Source organism: Choloepus didactylus, chromosome 4, assembly GCF_015220235.1.
Source record: "Choloepus didactylus isolate mChoDid1 chromosome 4, mChoDid1.pri, whole genome shotgun sequence".
Classification (NCBI taxonomy): domain Eukaryota; kingdom Metazoa; phylum Chordata; class Mammalia; order Pilosa; family Megalonychidae; genus Choloepus; species Choloepus didactylus.
Window position 1 is genome coordinate 58087326 of NC_051310.1, and position 13661 is coordinate 58100986.

The 13661-nt window shown below is 39.0% G+C and overlaps 1 protein-coding gene across 1 annotated transcript in view; it reads right to left on the reverse strand.

The window, feature by feature from the left end:
• The window catches only part of CGRRF1 (cell growth regulator with ring finger domain 1), a 60393-nt gene extending 50593 nt beyond the window's left edge, over positions 1–9800 (reverse strand). Inside the window, exon 1 of the mRNA XM_037832672.1 lies at positions 9615–9800. Within this exon, the coding sequence (XP_037688600.1) occupies positions 9615–9718 (104 nt within the window). The 5' untranslated portion in view covers positions 9719–9800. The remainder of the gene's footprint in view (positions 1–9614) is intronic.
• Positions 9801–13661: the final 3861 nt, after the last annotated feature.

Below are 13661 nucleotides of genomic sequence, written 5' to 3' on the forward strand. Positions count from 1 at the left end.
GTGAAACATATGACAACATGGATGAACCTTGAAGACATAATGCTAAGCGAAATAAGCCAGGCACAAAAAGAGAAATATTATATGCTACCACTAATGTGAACTTTGAAAAATATAAAACAAATGGCTTATAATGTAGAATGTAGGGGAACTAGCAATAGAGAGCAATTAAGGAAGGGGGAACAATAATCCAAGAAGAACAGATAAGCTATTTAATGTTCTGGGGATGCCCAGGAATGACTATGGTCTGTTAATTTCTGATGGATATAGTAGGAGCAAGTTCACAGAAATGTTGCTATATTAGGTAACTTTCTTGGGGTAAAGTAGGAACATGTTGGAAGTTAAGCAGTTATCTTAGGTTAGTTGTCTTTTTCTTACTCCCTTGTTATGGTCTCTTTAAAATGTTCTTTTATTGTATGTTTGTTTTCTTTTTAACTTTTTTTTCATACAGTTGATTTAAAAAAGAAGGGAAAGTTAAAAAAAAAAAAAAAAAAAACAAGGAAGAAAAAAAGATGCAGTGCCCCCTTGAGGAGCCTGTGGAGAATGCAGGGGTATTCGCCTACCCCACCTCCATGGTTGCTAACATGACCACAGACATAGGGGACTGGTGGTTTGATGGGTTGAGCCCTCTACCACAGGTTTTACCCTTGGGAAGACGGTTGCTGCAAAGGAGAGGCTAGGCCTCCCTATGTTTGTGCCTAAGAGCCTCCTCCCAAATGCCTCTTTGTTGCTCAGATGTGGCCCTGTCTCTCTAGCTAAGCCAACTTGAAAGGTGAAATCACTGCCCTCCCCCCTACGTGGGATCAGACACCCAGGGGAGTGAATCTCCCTGGCAACATGGAATATGACTCCCGGGGAGGAATGTAGACCTGGCATCGTGGGACAGAGAACATCTTCTTGACCAAAAGGGGGATGTGAAAGGAAATGAAATAAGCTTCAGTGGCAGAGAGAATCCAAAAGGAGCCGAGAGGTCACTCTGGTGGGCACTCTTACGCACACTTTAGACAACCCTTTTTAGGTTCTAAAGAATTGGGGTAGCTGGTGGTGGATACCTGAAACTATCAAACTACAACCCAGAACCCATGAATCTCGAAGACAGTTGTATAAAAATGTAGCTTATGAGGGGTGACAAGGGGATTGGGAAAGCCATAAGGACCACACTCCACTTTGTCTAGTTTATGGATGGATGAGTAGAAAAATAGGGGAAGGAAACAAACAGACAAAGGTACCCAGTGTTCTTTTTTACTTCAATTGCTCTTTTTCACTCTAATTATTATTCTTGTTATTCTTGTGTGTGTGCTAATGAAGGTGTCAGGGATTGATTTGGGTGATGAATGTACAACTATGTAATGGTACTGTGAACAATCGAAAGTACGATTTGTTTTGTATGACTGCGTGGTATATGAATATATCTCAATAAAATGAAGATTAAAAAAAAAAAAAAAAAAAAAAAAAGACATAATGCTGAGCAAAATAAGCCAGGCACAAAAAGAGAGATATTGTATGTTACCACTAATGTGAATTCTGTGAAAAATGTACAATGTTTTATACTGTAGAATGTAGGGGACCTAGAGATACCAATTAGTGGAGGGGGAATGATAATCTAATAAGAACAGATAAACTATGGAGGGTAATCTCAATGTTATGGGAATGCTCAGGAATGATTATGGTTTGTAAACTTCTTGGATATAGTAAGATCATGTTGGAAGCAATAGAGTTATTTTAGGTTTTTTTTTTCTCTTATTCCTTTGTTTTCTTAGGGGTTGTTAATTTTCTTGGGGTATGGTAGGAACATGTTGGAAGCAATGTAGTTATTTTAGATTATTTGTTTTTCTTACTCCTCTGTTTGGACATGGTTTATTAATTTTCTTGGGGTATGGTAGGAACATATTGGAAGCAAAGTAGTTATTTTAGGTTATTTGTTTTCCTTAATCCATTGCTTTGTTTGAAATGTTGTGGGGTTTTTTTGGTTGTTGTTTGCCTGTTTGTTTTTAATTTTTTGATAAACAAAGTTAAAAAATTGAAAAAAAATCAGTAGAAAAATGGGAGTAAAAACTAAATGACAAATAAGGTGGGATGGGGGGATGGTTTGGGTATTCTCTTTTCACTTTTATTTTTTATTCTTATTCTGATTCTTCTGATGCAAGGAAATGTTCAGAAATAGATTGTGGTGATGAACGCATAACTATATGATCATACTGTGAACAGTTGATTGTATACCATGGATGACTGTATGGTTTGTGAATATATTTCAATAAAACTGAATTAAAAAAAAAAAAATAAAGGAAGCTGCAGTGGCTATATTAATACCATACAAAGTGGACCTCAGAGTAAAGAATATTACCAGGAGTAAGGAGGACCATTTCATAATCATGTAAGAGTTAATACATCATGCAGACTCAACAATCCTAACTGTTTATGCACCATATTAATAGAACTACAGAAAATGAAGCAAAAATGGATACATACAACTGTGAGGAAAAATAGGCAAATCTCTATTATAGTCAGAAATTTCAACACTCTCTATCCACTCAATAATTGGCTGACAGAAAATCAGTAAGGATATCAAAAGCTTGAACAATACTATCAACCAATTTGACCTAATTGACATTTATAGATATATCTATCAACAACAGCAGAATACACATATTTTTTAGTTCAATGTGCACATTTAACATTTACCAAGAGAGACCATATTCTGGGCCATGAAACAAGTCAATAAATTTATAAGAAGTCAAATCATACAAAGTATGTTCTCTGATAACAATTAAATCAAATTATAAATCAGAACAGAAAGATATCTGAAAAAATGTCCAAATAGTTAGAAACTAAATAATAAACTTCTAAATAACCCATGGATCAAAGAAGAATTCAAAAGAGAATTTAGGAAATACTATGAACCAAATGAAAACACAGATTATCAAAATTTGTGGCAAATTTTCCCAAAGCCTCCCCTTCCCCAATAAACTTTCACACACACACACACACACACACACACACACACACACACACACACACACGCATGCACAAATTGTGGGATGCTGCTAAAGCAGTATTTAGAGGAAAATTTCATAGCCCTAAATGCCTATATTTGAAAAGAAGGTTTAACATCCATGACCTCAACTTCTCTTAAGCAACTAGAAAAAGAGTAAATGAAAACCAAAGTAACAGAAGAAAATAAAGATAAGAGCAGACATCAGTGAAAAAGAAAACATAAAAACAACAGAGAAAAGAAACACAAAAGCTGGTTCTATGAGAAAAATTCAATTAATCAACCTTGTAGCCAGATTAATCAGGAAAACAAAAGCAAGAAGATACAAATTAGCAATATTAGGGATGAGAAATTCAATTAATCAACCTTGTAGCCAGATTAATCAGGAAAACAAAAGTGAGAAGATACAAATTAGCAATATTAGGGATGAGAAAAGTAACATCACCATAGATTCTATTGACTATAAGACAAAAAAGGAATACTATGAACAATTTTGTGCCTATAAATTCAACAACTTAGATAAAATGGGCAAATTCCCTGAAAGATACAAACTATCAAAGCTCACTGAAGAAAAAAGAGATAACCCAAACAGTCCAATAACTACTAAGGAAATTGAATTCTGAGTTAAAGACCTTCCCAAAAATAAAACTCTCGGTTCAGATGGCTTCACTGGTGAATTCTAACAAACATTTAAGGAAGAAACAATATGAGTACTACATAAACTCTTCCAGAAAATTAAAGAGGAGTACTTCTCAACTCATTCTATGAGACCAGCATTACTCATACCAAAAACAAAGGCATTACAAGAAAACTTAGCAACATAGGCACAAAAATTCTTATCAAAATTTTAGCAAATTAAATCCAACAATATATAAAAAGCTTAAAACATTATGACCTAGTGAGGTTTATCCTAGGAATGTAAGGTTGGCTTAACATTCAAAAACTAATGTAATTCACCATATTAACAGACTTAAAAGGAAAAACCATATTAATCATCTCAATGGAGGCAGAAAAAGCATCAGCTAAAATCCAACATCTATTACTGATAAAAACTGTCAACAAAGTAGGAATGTGAAGGAACTTTCTCAAGCTGATAAAAATGTTCAGCTAACCTCATATTTAATGGTGAAAGATTCAAAGCTTTCTTCCTAAGATCAGTAAAAGACAATTTAATAACCATGTGACTTTAAGCAATCACTCAGCCTCTTTGTAACTCAAGTTTCACCACCCGTAAAGTGTTTATAAGTGGTTTTGGCACAAAGCACTATACATGTGCTAGTGATGCTGATGCTGATGATAAGAGGAGAACTAGGGGTTGGCAGAGAAGGGCTAGAGAGAAAAAATAAATACAGTAACCTCCCCTCTTTGATCCTCAGAAGCAACTAATCCACAACTTCTATCTCCACTGTTCATAATTCCCCCAGTGTCTTTTAGCAGTTATCAGGAATTTTGAATAATAAGACACAAGATATTACTTTCCTATTATAACCACAGGACCACACCTTCCCCTATTTTCCTTCACCCCTTGAGTGAAAAGAACAAAGGAAAAACACCATTCTGTATATTCTCCTCATATTGCCTAGCCCCTTTTTTTTAAAAAAAAAAAAAACAAAAACTTTCACTGCCTGGCGCTGTATACCCATGCTACCAGCATTACAAACTAGAACTCAGACCTTGTGGTGTTCACTTCTACAGTAAGTGCAAGCATTGTGTTTCAGGTACTTTATCATGTTGCACCTAAAACTTTCAACTAAAAAACCTTTAAAGGCATAAGGGCCAGAAGCCAAAAACAGCAGGGATTTGGGGAGATATCTGGAAGTGGACCAATGTGAGCACAAAATTCCTTTGAAATATGTCTTATCTACTCCATAGCATATTTAGTTCTAATATAAAGTTATTTTTCCTCTAAATCTTTACATAAAAGCAATGTTCTAGGAAGATTCAACATACCAACCCTGTGGCTTTGCATACACTCCAGAATATCTGAGACACGAAGTGTTGGTTTTCTTTAAGCATGCCTAGCCATAGGCTGCTTGGCCAAGCAACATATCAAGAGTTGGCAAAGCACACCCAATATTAAATGAAATTCACCTCTCTGGATTTCTCATTTCTCATGCTTTATCTTGGGTCTACATTTGCTAATATTTGGCTCCTATCCAACTTTTAAAATTGATATTATCGATAACCAGTTTATTTAGCCCTCCAAAGGGCAGACTATTACCATTTTGTGCTCTGAACATGCTGCCATTCAGAGCAGCTCCTGGATCCATTCAGAGCAGCTCCTGATTTCAGGGCAATGTGACTCAACTTCCCCACTCTAATCCTGGAGGAATTCCTCCCAGAATATATGTAAAGAAATGGATTCAAATGTTAGCTGCCCTGTTCTCCCTTCAGACAAGAAGTATTACCATCAGAAAACCCAGTCTTGAATAGTTAGGCCCACCTGATCCCACATTAAAGAGAAAAACAAGTCTCTCTGTTTTAGTGAGAAGGTGAGCTTTATTGAGAATGCCTTCACAAGGAAATGGAGAATAATCTTTCCAAGATCAGTTCAAAGTGAGAAAAGTGATTTGAGCTTTTACAGAACAAAAAGACAAAGAAATTTCAAGTATACAGGAGAAAGAATATAAGAAAAAAAATTTGATATTATGAATCTTGCTTAATCTTTGGCTTTTTAATTCTTTCTTATTTAACCTTTTATTGTGAAGGGCAACATACATATAGAAAAATAAACAAAACAAACTTATAGTTCAGTGAATTACTGCAAAGTATTGTTTTCTTTGAAATACTACAAATGTTTTAACTCTGCTCACACTTCCTAATCTTCTGTCAGTAGGTGAAACAGTAAGACCCACCCCCTTTCCTTGTGTTTGGAGTTTCCTAGAGTCCTTCATGAATAAAGGTTACTTTGAAACTATAGTTTCAGGCTCTAAAGTAAACAATTTCTATCACCCCTTCAGCCTTCAGTTCTAAAGCCAACCAGAAAACATACAGGCAGCTGTGCATTTCAGGGGCCTTTTCTCCTGTGCAATCTCTCAAGGACAGAGGAAACTGATGTTCTCAGTTGGCTAGTTAGATGAGACTGCACCAGGATATAAAAACCATCCCCATCCATAGGAAAATCTCTGGTAGGGAGGAAGGTTGTTTCTGAGGGAATTGCTATGCTAACAACATGACTGAGAAAGTGACACAAGGTCTAAAATTTTGTGCCTTTAATCGTGAAAAGAAGGGTGCAATAGGTGATCTCAAAGGCCTACTAAGCTGTGAAAGACTATTTTCTAACAGTTTTGTGTTTTCCTCTAGGTAGTAAAAAGAAAATTCTTGCCAATGCAGGCATCACATATTTTGCACCTTATGCATATACAAACTAAAGTCAAATTCTTTTTCTAAGAAGGAGTCTGCACCTCATCACCAACCTCATCACATATACAACCTATAGTATTTGACAAGTGAGATGAGAAATAGTCAAGGTCAGTATATCTGCCAAAGTTGGCAAAAGACAGAAACCACACCAAGTATTTAAACATAAACAATTTAATATAAAGAATTGTTAACTGAGTACTGGTGAACCAAAATGGCAAGATGAGAACACAGGTATCCTAGCAGGAAGCAGTTATCATTCCTAGATCTGGGGGATACAAAGGGAAGAGTCTGGAATTAATTCAATTTAGAAGCTTGGAGAAGGGATCCCCCAGAGCTAGAGGGAGTGCTGGCCATTTAGGGGGACATCTCTGAAGGAGTACAATAAGGCTGGTTCTCGGTAGAAGGAAAAACTATAAACTAAAATAAACTGCTGCTACTGAGGCCCACTGTCACTGCCAGGGTGAAAGACCACTGCTGCAGTGATACAGAACAGGAAAAGGAAGCAAACAGTTAAGAGAGTTCTTCCTCCTCCAGCCTTCCAGTCTCTTTCTCACACCTGCTATCGGCAGAGCCTAATAGAGAGCCAACTAGCAAAAGGGAAATGTCTTTTGCCAAGTCCCAGTCTCAGCATCACAAAGCAGAGCATAGAAGATTGTGTCTGCAGCTGAGAGGCAATAGTCTTTGGGATATATTTGGAGGGTGAGTCACAGCATGTACTTGTGACAGTACTGGGTCCTTCGTCAAGGGGACCTAACCTCCCCTTCAATCAGGGAATAGCAAAGGAGAAATGTGGTTTAGAGGTTCTACCCTTGCATCAAAAAACAGAGTGCCTAAGGCTGGCCTGAAGCTGAGACATGACAGCTTAAAAACCTGCAGCAAGAGGAAGCAAGGCTGCTGAGTCAGCATGCCTGATGATTAAAGGATGGATATGGCATTTTGGGCTTCTTTCTACACAGTATCTGGCAAATAGCAGGAGCTTAATAAATGGGCTACTAGTTGGAGTACGATCACAGCAGCTACCAGGTAGTTAAACAGAACTACCATACTTTCAGCTTCCGGTTGCATGATTCTTTGCTGTTGCTATTGGGATTCCAAAGATCAGATGCTCCAGTTCTTTTTCCACTCCCACATAGTGCAAGGAGAGGGAAATTTAAAGCAGTAATGAGATTTTAAAATTAAAAAACAACAACAAAAAACATGACAGAAGAAAAATGATCAAGAGAGATTGTATTTTGAGAGGTTAAACAAAAAGAATGACAAGGATGAAAAGCATGGTGGATTAACTGGTTTACCATTCTGCCTGGGGTACTACTGGAAAGATGTTTTTATTGAAATCCAAATGGTATCCAAAGTTTTCAGCATTTCTGGTAGATGACTCTGTGGCCTTGGCTTACTTAGGTTTATAAATAAACACTAGCAAAAAGTTTTATCTACATGAGGGAAACTAACCCAGATGGAAAACGGCTGGGTTAGGCTCAAGATGACTGGTTAGGGCCATATCAGGACAGAAGTGATCAACACTTACACTTACATGGTCATGTGGCCTCAGCAGTGCTTAGCCCAGACAACCAAAAGGAGAGTTCTACAGTTATCTGGGCTTCCACCTTTGTAAAAGTCATACATAAATGGAGTGGTTAGGCAATTATTAAATTTTCAAACCAAGTCTTAAACCCAGTAGAGTCAGAGCCAGGATTTGAACCTTGGCCAGCTTGATTCCAGTCTGTCTCTTAACTGTAATAAAAAAGAGGTGCCTGACCACTTTCAACCCACCGCTATCAGTACAGCCTTCATTCATTTTCCCTTTCCCAATACTGAAGATAGATATCTAATTAGTTGCCCCGTTTAAAATAAAATTTTAAGCATATAATGCAATTGTCCACTAGTTACCTACTCTTCTTAGTGCAGAAAAATTGTTTATTTAAGAGAACAGAGCTAACATTATAGTCACTAAGAAATCCTGTGTTAAGACTGCTTTTCTCACTTGGGCAACATCTTCTTAACACCAATTACAAACTTTCTTGAAAATGAATAACAGCAATAAAATTAGATGGGTCAAAAATAACAAACTGTGTAAGATTAGACTTAATCTCCCCCCACTCCAATGAAGGAGTTTTATGCTCTATTGCTGGTGGAATGACAGACAATGTGGAAATGCTGCAACTCTGATTAGTTCCTAAAAATTGCATGTATTTTCATAAATGGATAAGGGCCCATGTACTTTCTCTAAATAATCACATATATGTGATTAAAGGGTGTTTTTAAACTCATTTTATACAGCCTGCTCTATTCATTAGTATGTTCTCCTCTTCCCCTGTGCTCATGCTGTGTTGTCTGAATTGCCTTCTCTTCTCCATTTATTTTTCAAACTATTCATTCTTCAAAATCCATCTCAAGTCTCTCCTCAGGGGAGCCTTCTCTGACCTCCTTAGGCCACAGATGTTATCCATTTAGAGCCACTGTTTGAGCCATTTGGAATCACCATCTTTTTGAAGGAACTTTGGCAGCTGCAGTCTAGAAAAACTATGTGGACGAGTAAAATGATTTCCACTACCAGTATTTATAAGGTTTGTCTAAACACGATACAATGGCATCTCCCAATAGAGAAATTTTAGAATCTCTGGGCTAGAAGAATTGCTGGGAGATTATCTAACTGTCTGTTCTTGTCTCCAAAAAGTAAACTAGCTCTACCCCCTAATATTAACTAATCTTTAAGCTCTCTTCCAGCTCTAATATTATGATTCTATAGTTCTATTGACTAAATCATTTTTCAATATGTGTGGAATGTGTGTAGATCTGAGATAAATACTCAGTTCAGAACAGAAGCACAACAATCAAAGTGGTTTACTGTCCATTCCCGAGGACGGTGCACTGTACCACAGGTGACTGATGTATCCCGGGCACACAGTAAGCGCCAATCGGAAAAAAGCCTGTTGGACAAGCATTCCAACCCATCACTATGATTAGGCCCTTTGTGGTTCCTTTGCCACCTGGAAACAAAGCTGAATAAAACACCCCAATTCAGCAACACCCCACATGCCCGCCGAAACGGGCACAGCACGGTGGTGCAAGGCAGTGACGCAGGAGCTGGGTCCACTTTGTTTTCCTCCCGGAGACAGTCGGAGCCCTCGGCGCCGGCTCCTCGATTGCCTCAAGAGCCCCAGCCCGAGGCCCGGGACGGTGCCCCCGCTCCGGTGACCGTGCAGCCCGCCGCTACCCCATTCCCCGGCTGCCCGCCTCTTGCCCCTAGCCCTGGGGTACTTACCATCCCAGAACCAGGCCGGTGGTCACGATGAAGCAAGTAAAGACCACAGCGATGTAGAAAAGAGGGGAGTACTCATAGAGAGTCACCAGAAAAACCGCAGCCATCAGGGACCCCCTCCCAAGCTGAGCCGGACTTCAGCCTCCCAGCCCACCGGGCCGGGGATACAGTCGCTACGGTGCGTCGGAGCGGACAAATATTGCAGCTCTGCACTTGCTCAGCGTTCTCGTAGGCTAGATTTCGGGTAGGCCTCTCCGGTAGTGGAGTCAGCAAGCCAATCAGGACGTCGCCTGCAGAGCACGCCACGCCCCTCTCGCTGGAGACTCCTAGCAGGGCAGAGGGGCGGGGCCCTGGCTCGCACTGCTGCAGACTCTTGGGCTTGGTAACCAGCAAGCGAGTTCTTAGCCCGTTTGTTCCAGCGGTGATCGTTTTTCTGCCGGGAAATTTTAAATAGAAATTGGGGCCTACTCCGTCCAAGACTGAGGCAAGATGCAGGTTTTCTGATGCTAGAGAGCGGTACAATCTGAAATCCAAGTGCACCGATTTTAAATCCTGAAACCCTACATAATTAGATACCAGGCAAATTTGGGAGGAGTAGGGATCGGCGTCTTGGGTTCTACAAAGGAAAATAACCCCACACCTGTTCTTGTGTTATCTGGAAGACTTACAAATAGGCACTATCCAAAAGACAAAAAAGGAGTCTCTACCACCAGCAGCTTATATAAAGGTTGTCGACCTTTTCAGATTGGATTTAATGATAGCGGAAAGTCAGCATTGTGTATCCAAGATAATCACAGAAATAAATCAACGTTCCTCCCTCTTTTTCTCCTTCTCCTACATCCTTCAAATTAGAATTAGTCATATATTTGAACTTTCTTTGTATTCATTTTCACTTTAATTTTATGTCTATTTGTCTATCTCTAATTTTTAACCAAGCAGAAGCTTTTATAGTAAAAGAGTTAAATGTCTACTCCACCCCTTTAGCTCCATTGAGTCAGTTACATCAAGGTAGCATTCTTGGAAGTCCCTCCTAACACTTCCACTGACATTTCATTGGTTTGGGTTTAATCCCAAAACCACACAGAGATCAGGAAATGTCTTTTATTCTAAGCAGAAACATCGCTCAGTTACAAAGCAGGGTTTTATTACCCACAAAGAAAGGGAGAATGAGTGTTGGGATTAGCATCTAGTAATGTCTGCCAGGCTCCTAAGTAACCAATGAAATTGATGCTGGAGTAAGATGAGCTAAATTTATCCTGTGGCTTCACGCACCCCTTAGAAAATGACCATGTATTTACTGGAGTTGTGCTATTTAAGAAGATTGGTTCTATAACATATTTAGTGTTTTACATATCTGATTTGTGAAAATACTATGGTTTATTTAATCAGCTCTCAATTGTTGGCCAGTTTTTCATTGTTATAAACAACACTGCAATTAACGTCCTTAAAGCTAAATTATTTCCTTGGTATAAATTTCTAGAAGTAGAACTTTTGGTTCAAAAACTACGCACGTTTTAAAGACTTTGGAGAAATACTGCCCTTCAAAGATGATGTACTAATTGCACTCCCACCCTTTCATCCAAAATTTTGTCCTCATTTGATACTGTCAATTAAAAATTTGGCCAATCTGAAAGGCAATTTTATTACAACAATAAAGAATCCCATAACAGAATGTAGAGATTTCCAGTTAAAGTGGTATATTAAATACATGCACCTAATTTTACACCCTCCCAAAATTCCACTAAAACTATAATAAAGGGATTTTTTTTTAGCCACCAAAAATAAGAACAGGAAATAAAATTACAGTAGCAACATATTGGAAGATGGAAAGCAGATGAACAAAGACAATTCACTAACCAGGCCATGAAAACCAAATTCCAAACCAGCAGTAGAAAAAACTGAGACCCAACCTATAGAATTCTCAGAAAGAATGGGAACTGACAGAAACCTGACTCCAGCCCTTATCCTTTCCCACTTGGATATTGGCTACAACCACTGAAACTTGTCACCCTACTTCTGACATAGATTCTTTCTAATGCATCCTGCAAACGCTGGCAGAAAACGATTTTCCATAATACATTATCTTATACCACAGCTGAAAACTTCTAATTGTCATGCTATATTTCCTTGAGGATGAAGGGCATACCCACCTCTACATGACCTGACTCCCACTTAACTCTCGTTTATTCATTCAGAAAATATTCAAGTATCAAATATGTGCCAGACACTGGAATAGGCATTAGGGAAACAACAATAAGCAAACATTGTTATAGGATGAATTGTGTACCCCCAAAAAGATATGTTGATGTCCTAACAACCTGTACCTATAAATGTGAACTTATTTGGAAATAGAGTCATTACAAATAGAATTTGTTCACTTAAGATGATGTCATACTGCAGTAGGGTGGGCCTTTAATCCACCATGATGGGTGTCTTTATGTGAAGGGGGGAGGAGACCCAGACACACACAGAGAAGAATGTCATGTGACAACTGAGAGAGCCTGAAGCCCAGCGATTGCCAGCAAACCACCAGAAGGTAAGAAGGATTTTCTCTTACATGTTTTGGACTTCTAGCATCCAGAATTGTGAGACAATAAATTTCGGTTGTTTTAAGTCATCCATTTTTTGGTACTTTGTTAAAGCAGCCGTAGAAAACTAAGACAATGGCATATCCCTGTTCCCATGGAGCTTATCATCTAATGGAAAAGATCAACATTAACCATAGAATGTTGAACAAAATATAAAGGCAACATTACAGTAAGTGCCATTAAATGGACATATGTGGAAGTGTGAGAGCATATAAAGAAGTCCCTTGGTGAGTGTGCTGGTTTGAATGTATTATGTCCCCCAGAAAAAGCCATATTATTTGATGCAATCTTGTGGGGTAGACATATTAGTGGGGATTAAGTTGGAACGTTTGGATTAGGTTGTTTGCATGGAAATGCGCCCCACCCAACTGTAGGTGATAACTCTGATTGGATAATTTCCATGGAGGTGTGGCCCCACCCATTCAGGGTGGGCCTTGATCAGTGGAGCCATATAAATGAGCCGACAAACAGAAGGAACTCAGTGCAGCTGTGAGTGACATTTTGAAGAGGAGCTACAGCCAAGAGGGACACTGAAGAAAGCACAGGAGCTACAGATGGGAGACAGTTTGAAGATGGCCGTTGAAAGCAGACTCTTGCTCCAGAAAAGTTGAGAGAGGACAAATAACCCAAGTGCAACTAAGAGTGACATTTTTGAGGAACTGCAGCCTAGAGAGGATCGTCCTGAGAGAAAGCCATTTTGAAACCAGAACTTTGGAGCAGATGCCAGCCATGTGCCTTCCCAGCTAACAGAGGTTTTCCGGACACCATTGGCCATCCTCCAGTGGAGGTACCCGATTGCTGATGTGTTACCTTGGACACTTTATGGCTTTAAGACTGTAACTGTGTAACCAAGTAAAGCCCCTTTTATAAAAGCCAATCCATCTCTGGTGTTTTGCATTCCAGCAGCATTAGCAAACTAGAACAGTGAGGTAGATCAGGGAAGGCTTCTCTGAATAAAAGTTGGTTGAGCTGAGATCTGATAGTGAGAAATTTATCAGGCAAAGGGACAGGAGGAAAGAAGGGCACTTAAAACAAAAGCTGCAGCATATGCAAAGGCATTGAAGCAGGAGAAACCAAGGAATACCCAAGGAACTGAAAGGCCAGTGTAACCAAAGCCTGGATGGAGAAGAGGGGACTGGTATGAAGAGGGATAGAGTTAGGAAGGACCCAGACCTTGCTGGATTCTTGCTATTTTAACTAACTCAACTATACCCTAAGAGTAATAAAAAGTCACTGATTGAGTTGAAGAATGGGAGTGAAGATCAATTTACCTTTTGAATCAATCACTTTGGCCATTATGCAGAAAATTGATTGGAAGAAGGCCAGGTTAGATAGGAGTGAATGTGGGGGTATCAGTTAATAGACTCTTTCAAAAGTCAAGGCAAGAACTAGTGGTAACTCTGATTAGGATGGTGATGAGGACTTGCAGCAAAGTAGATTGTTAGTTGGAAATAGTTTCATC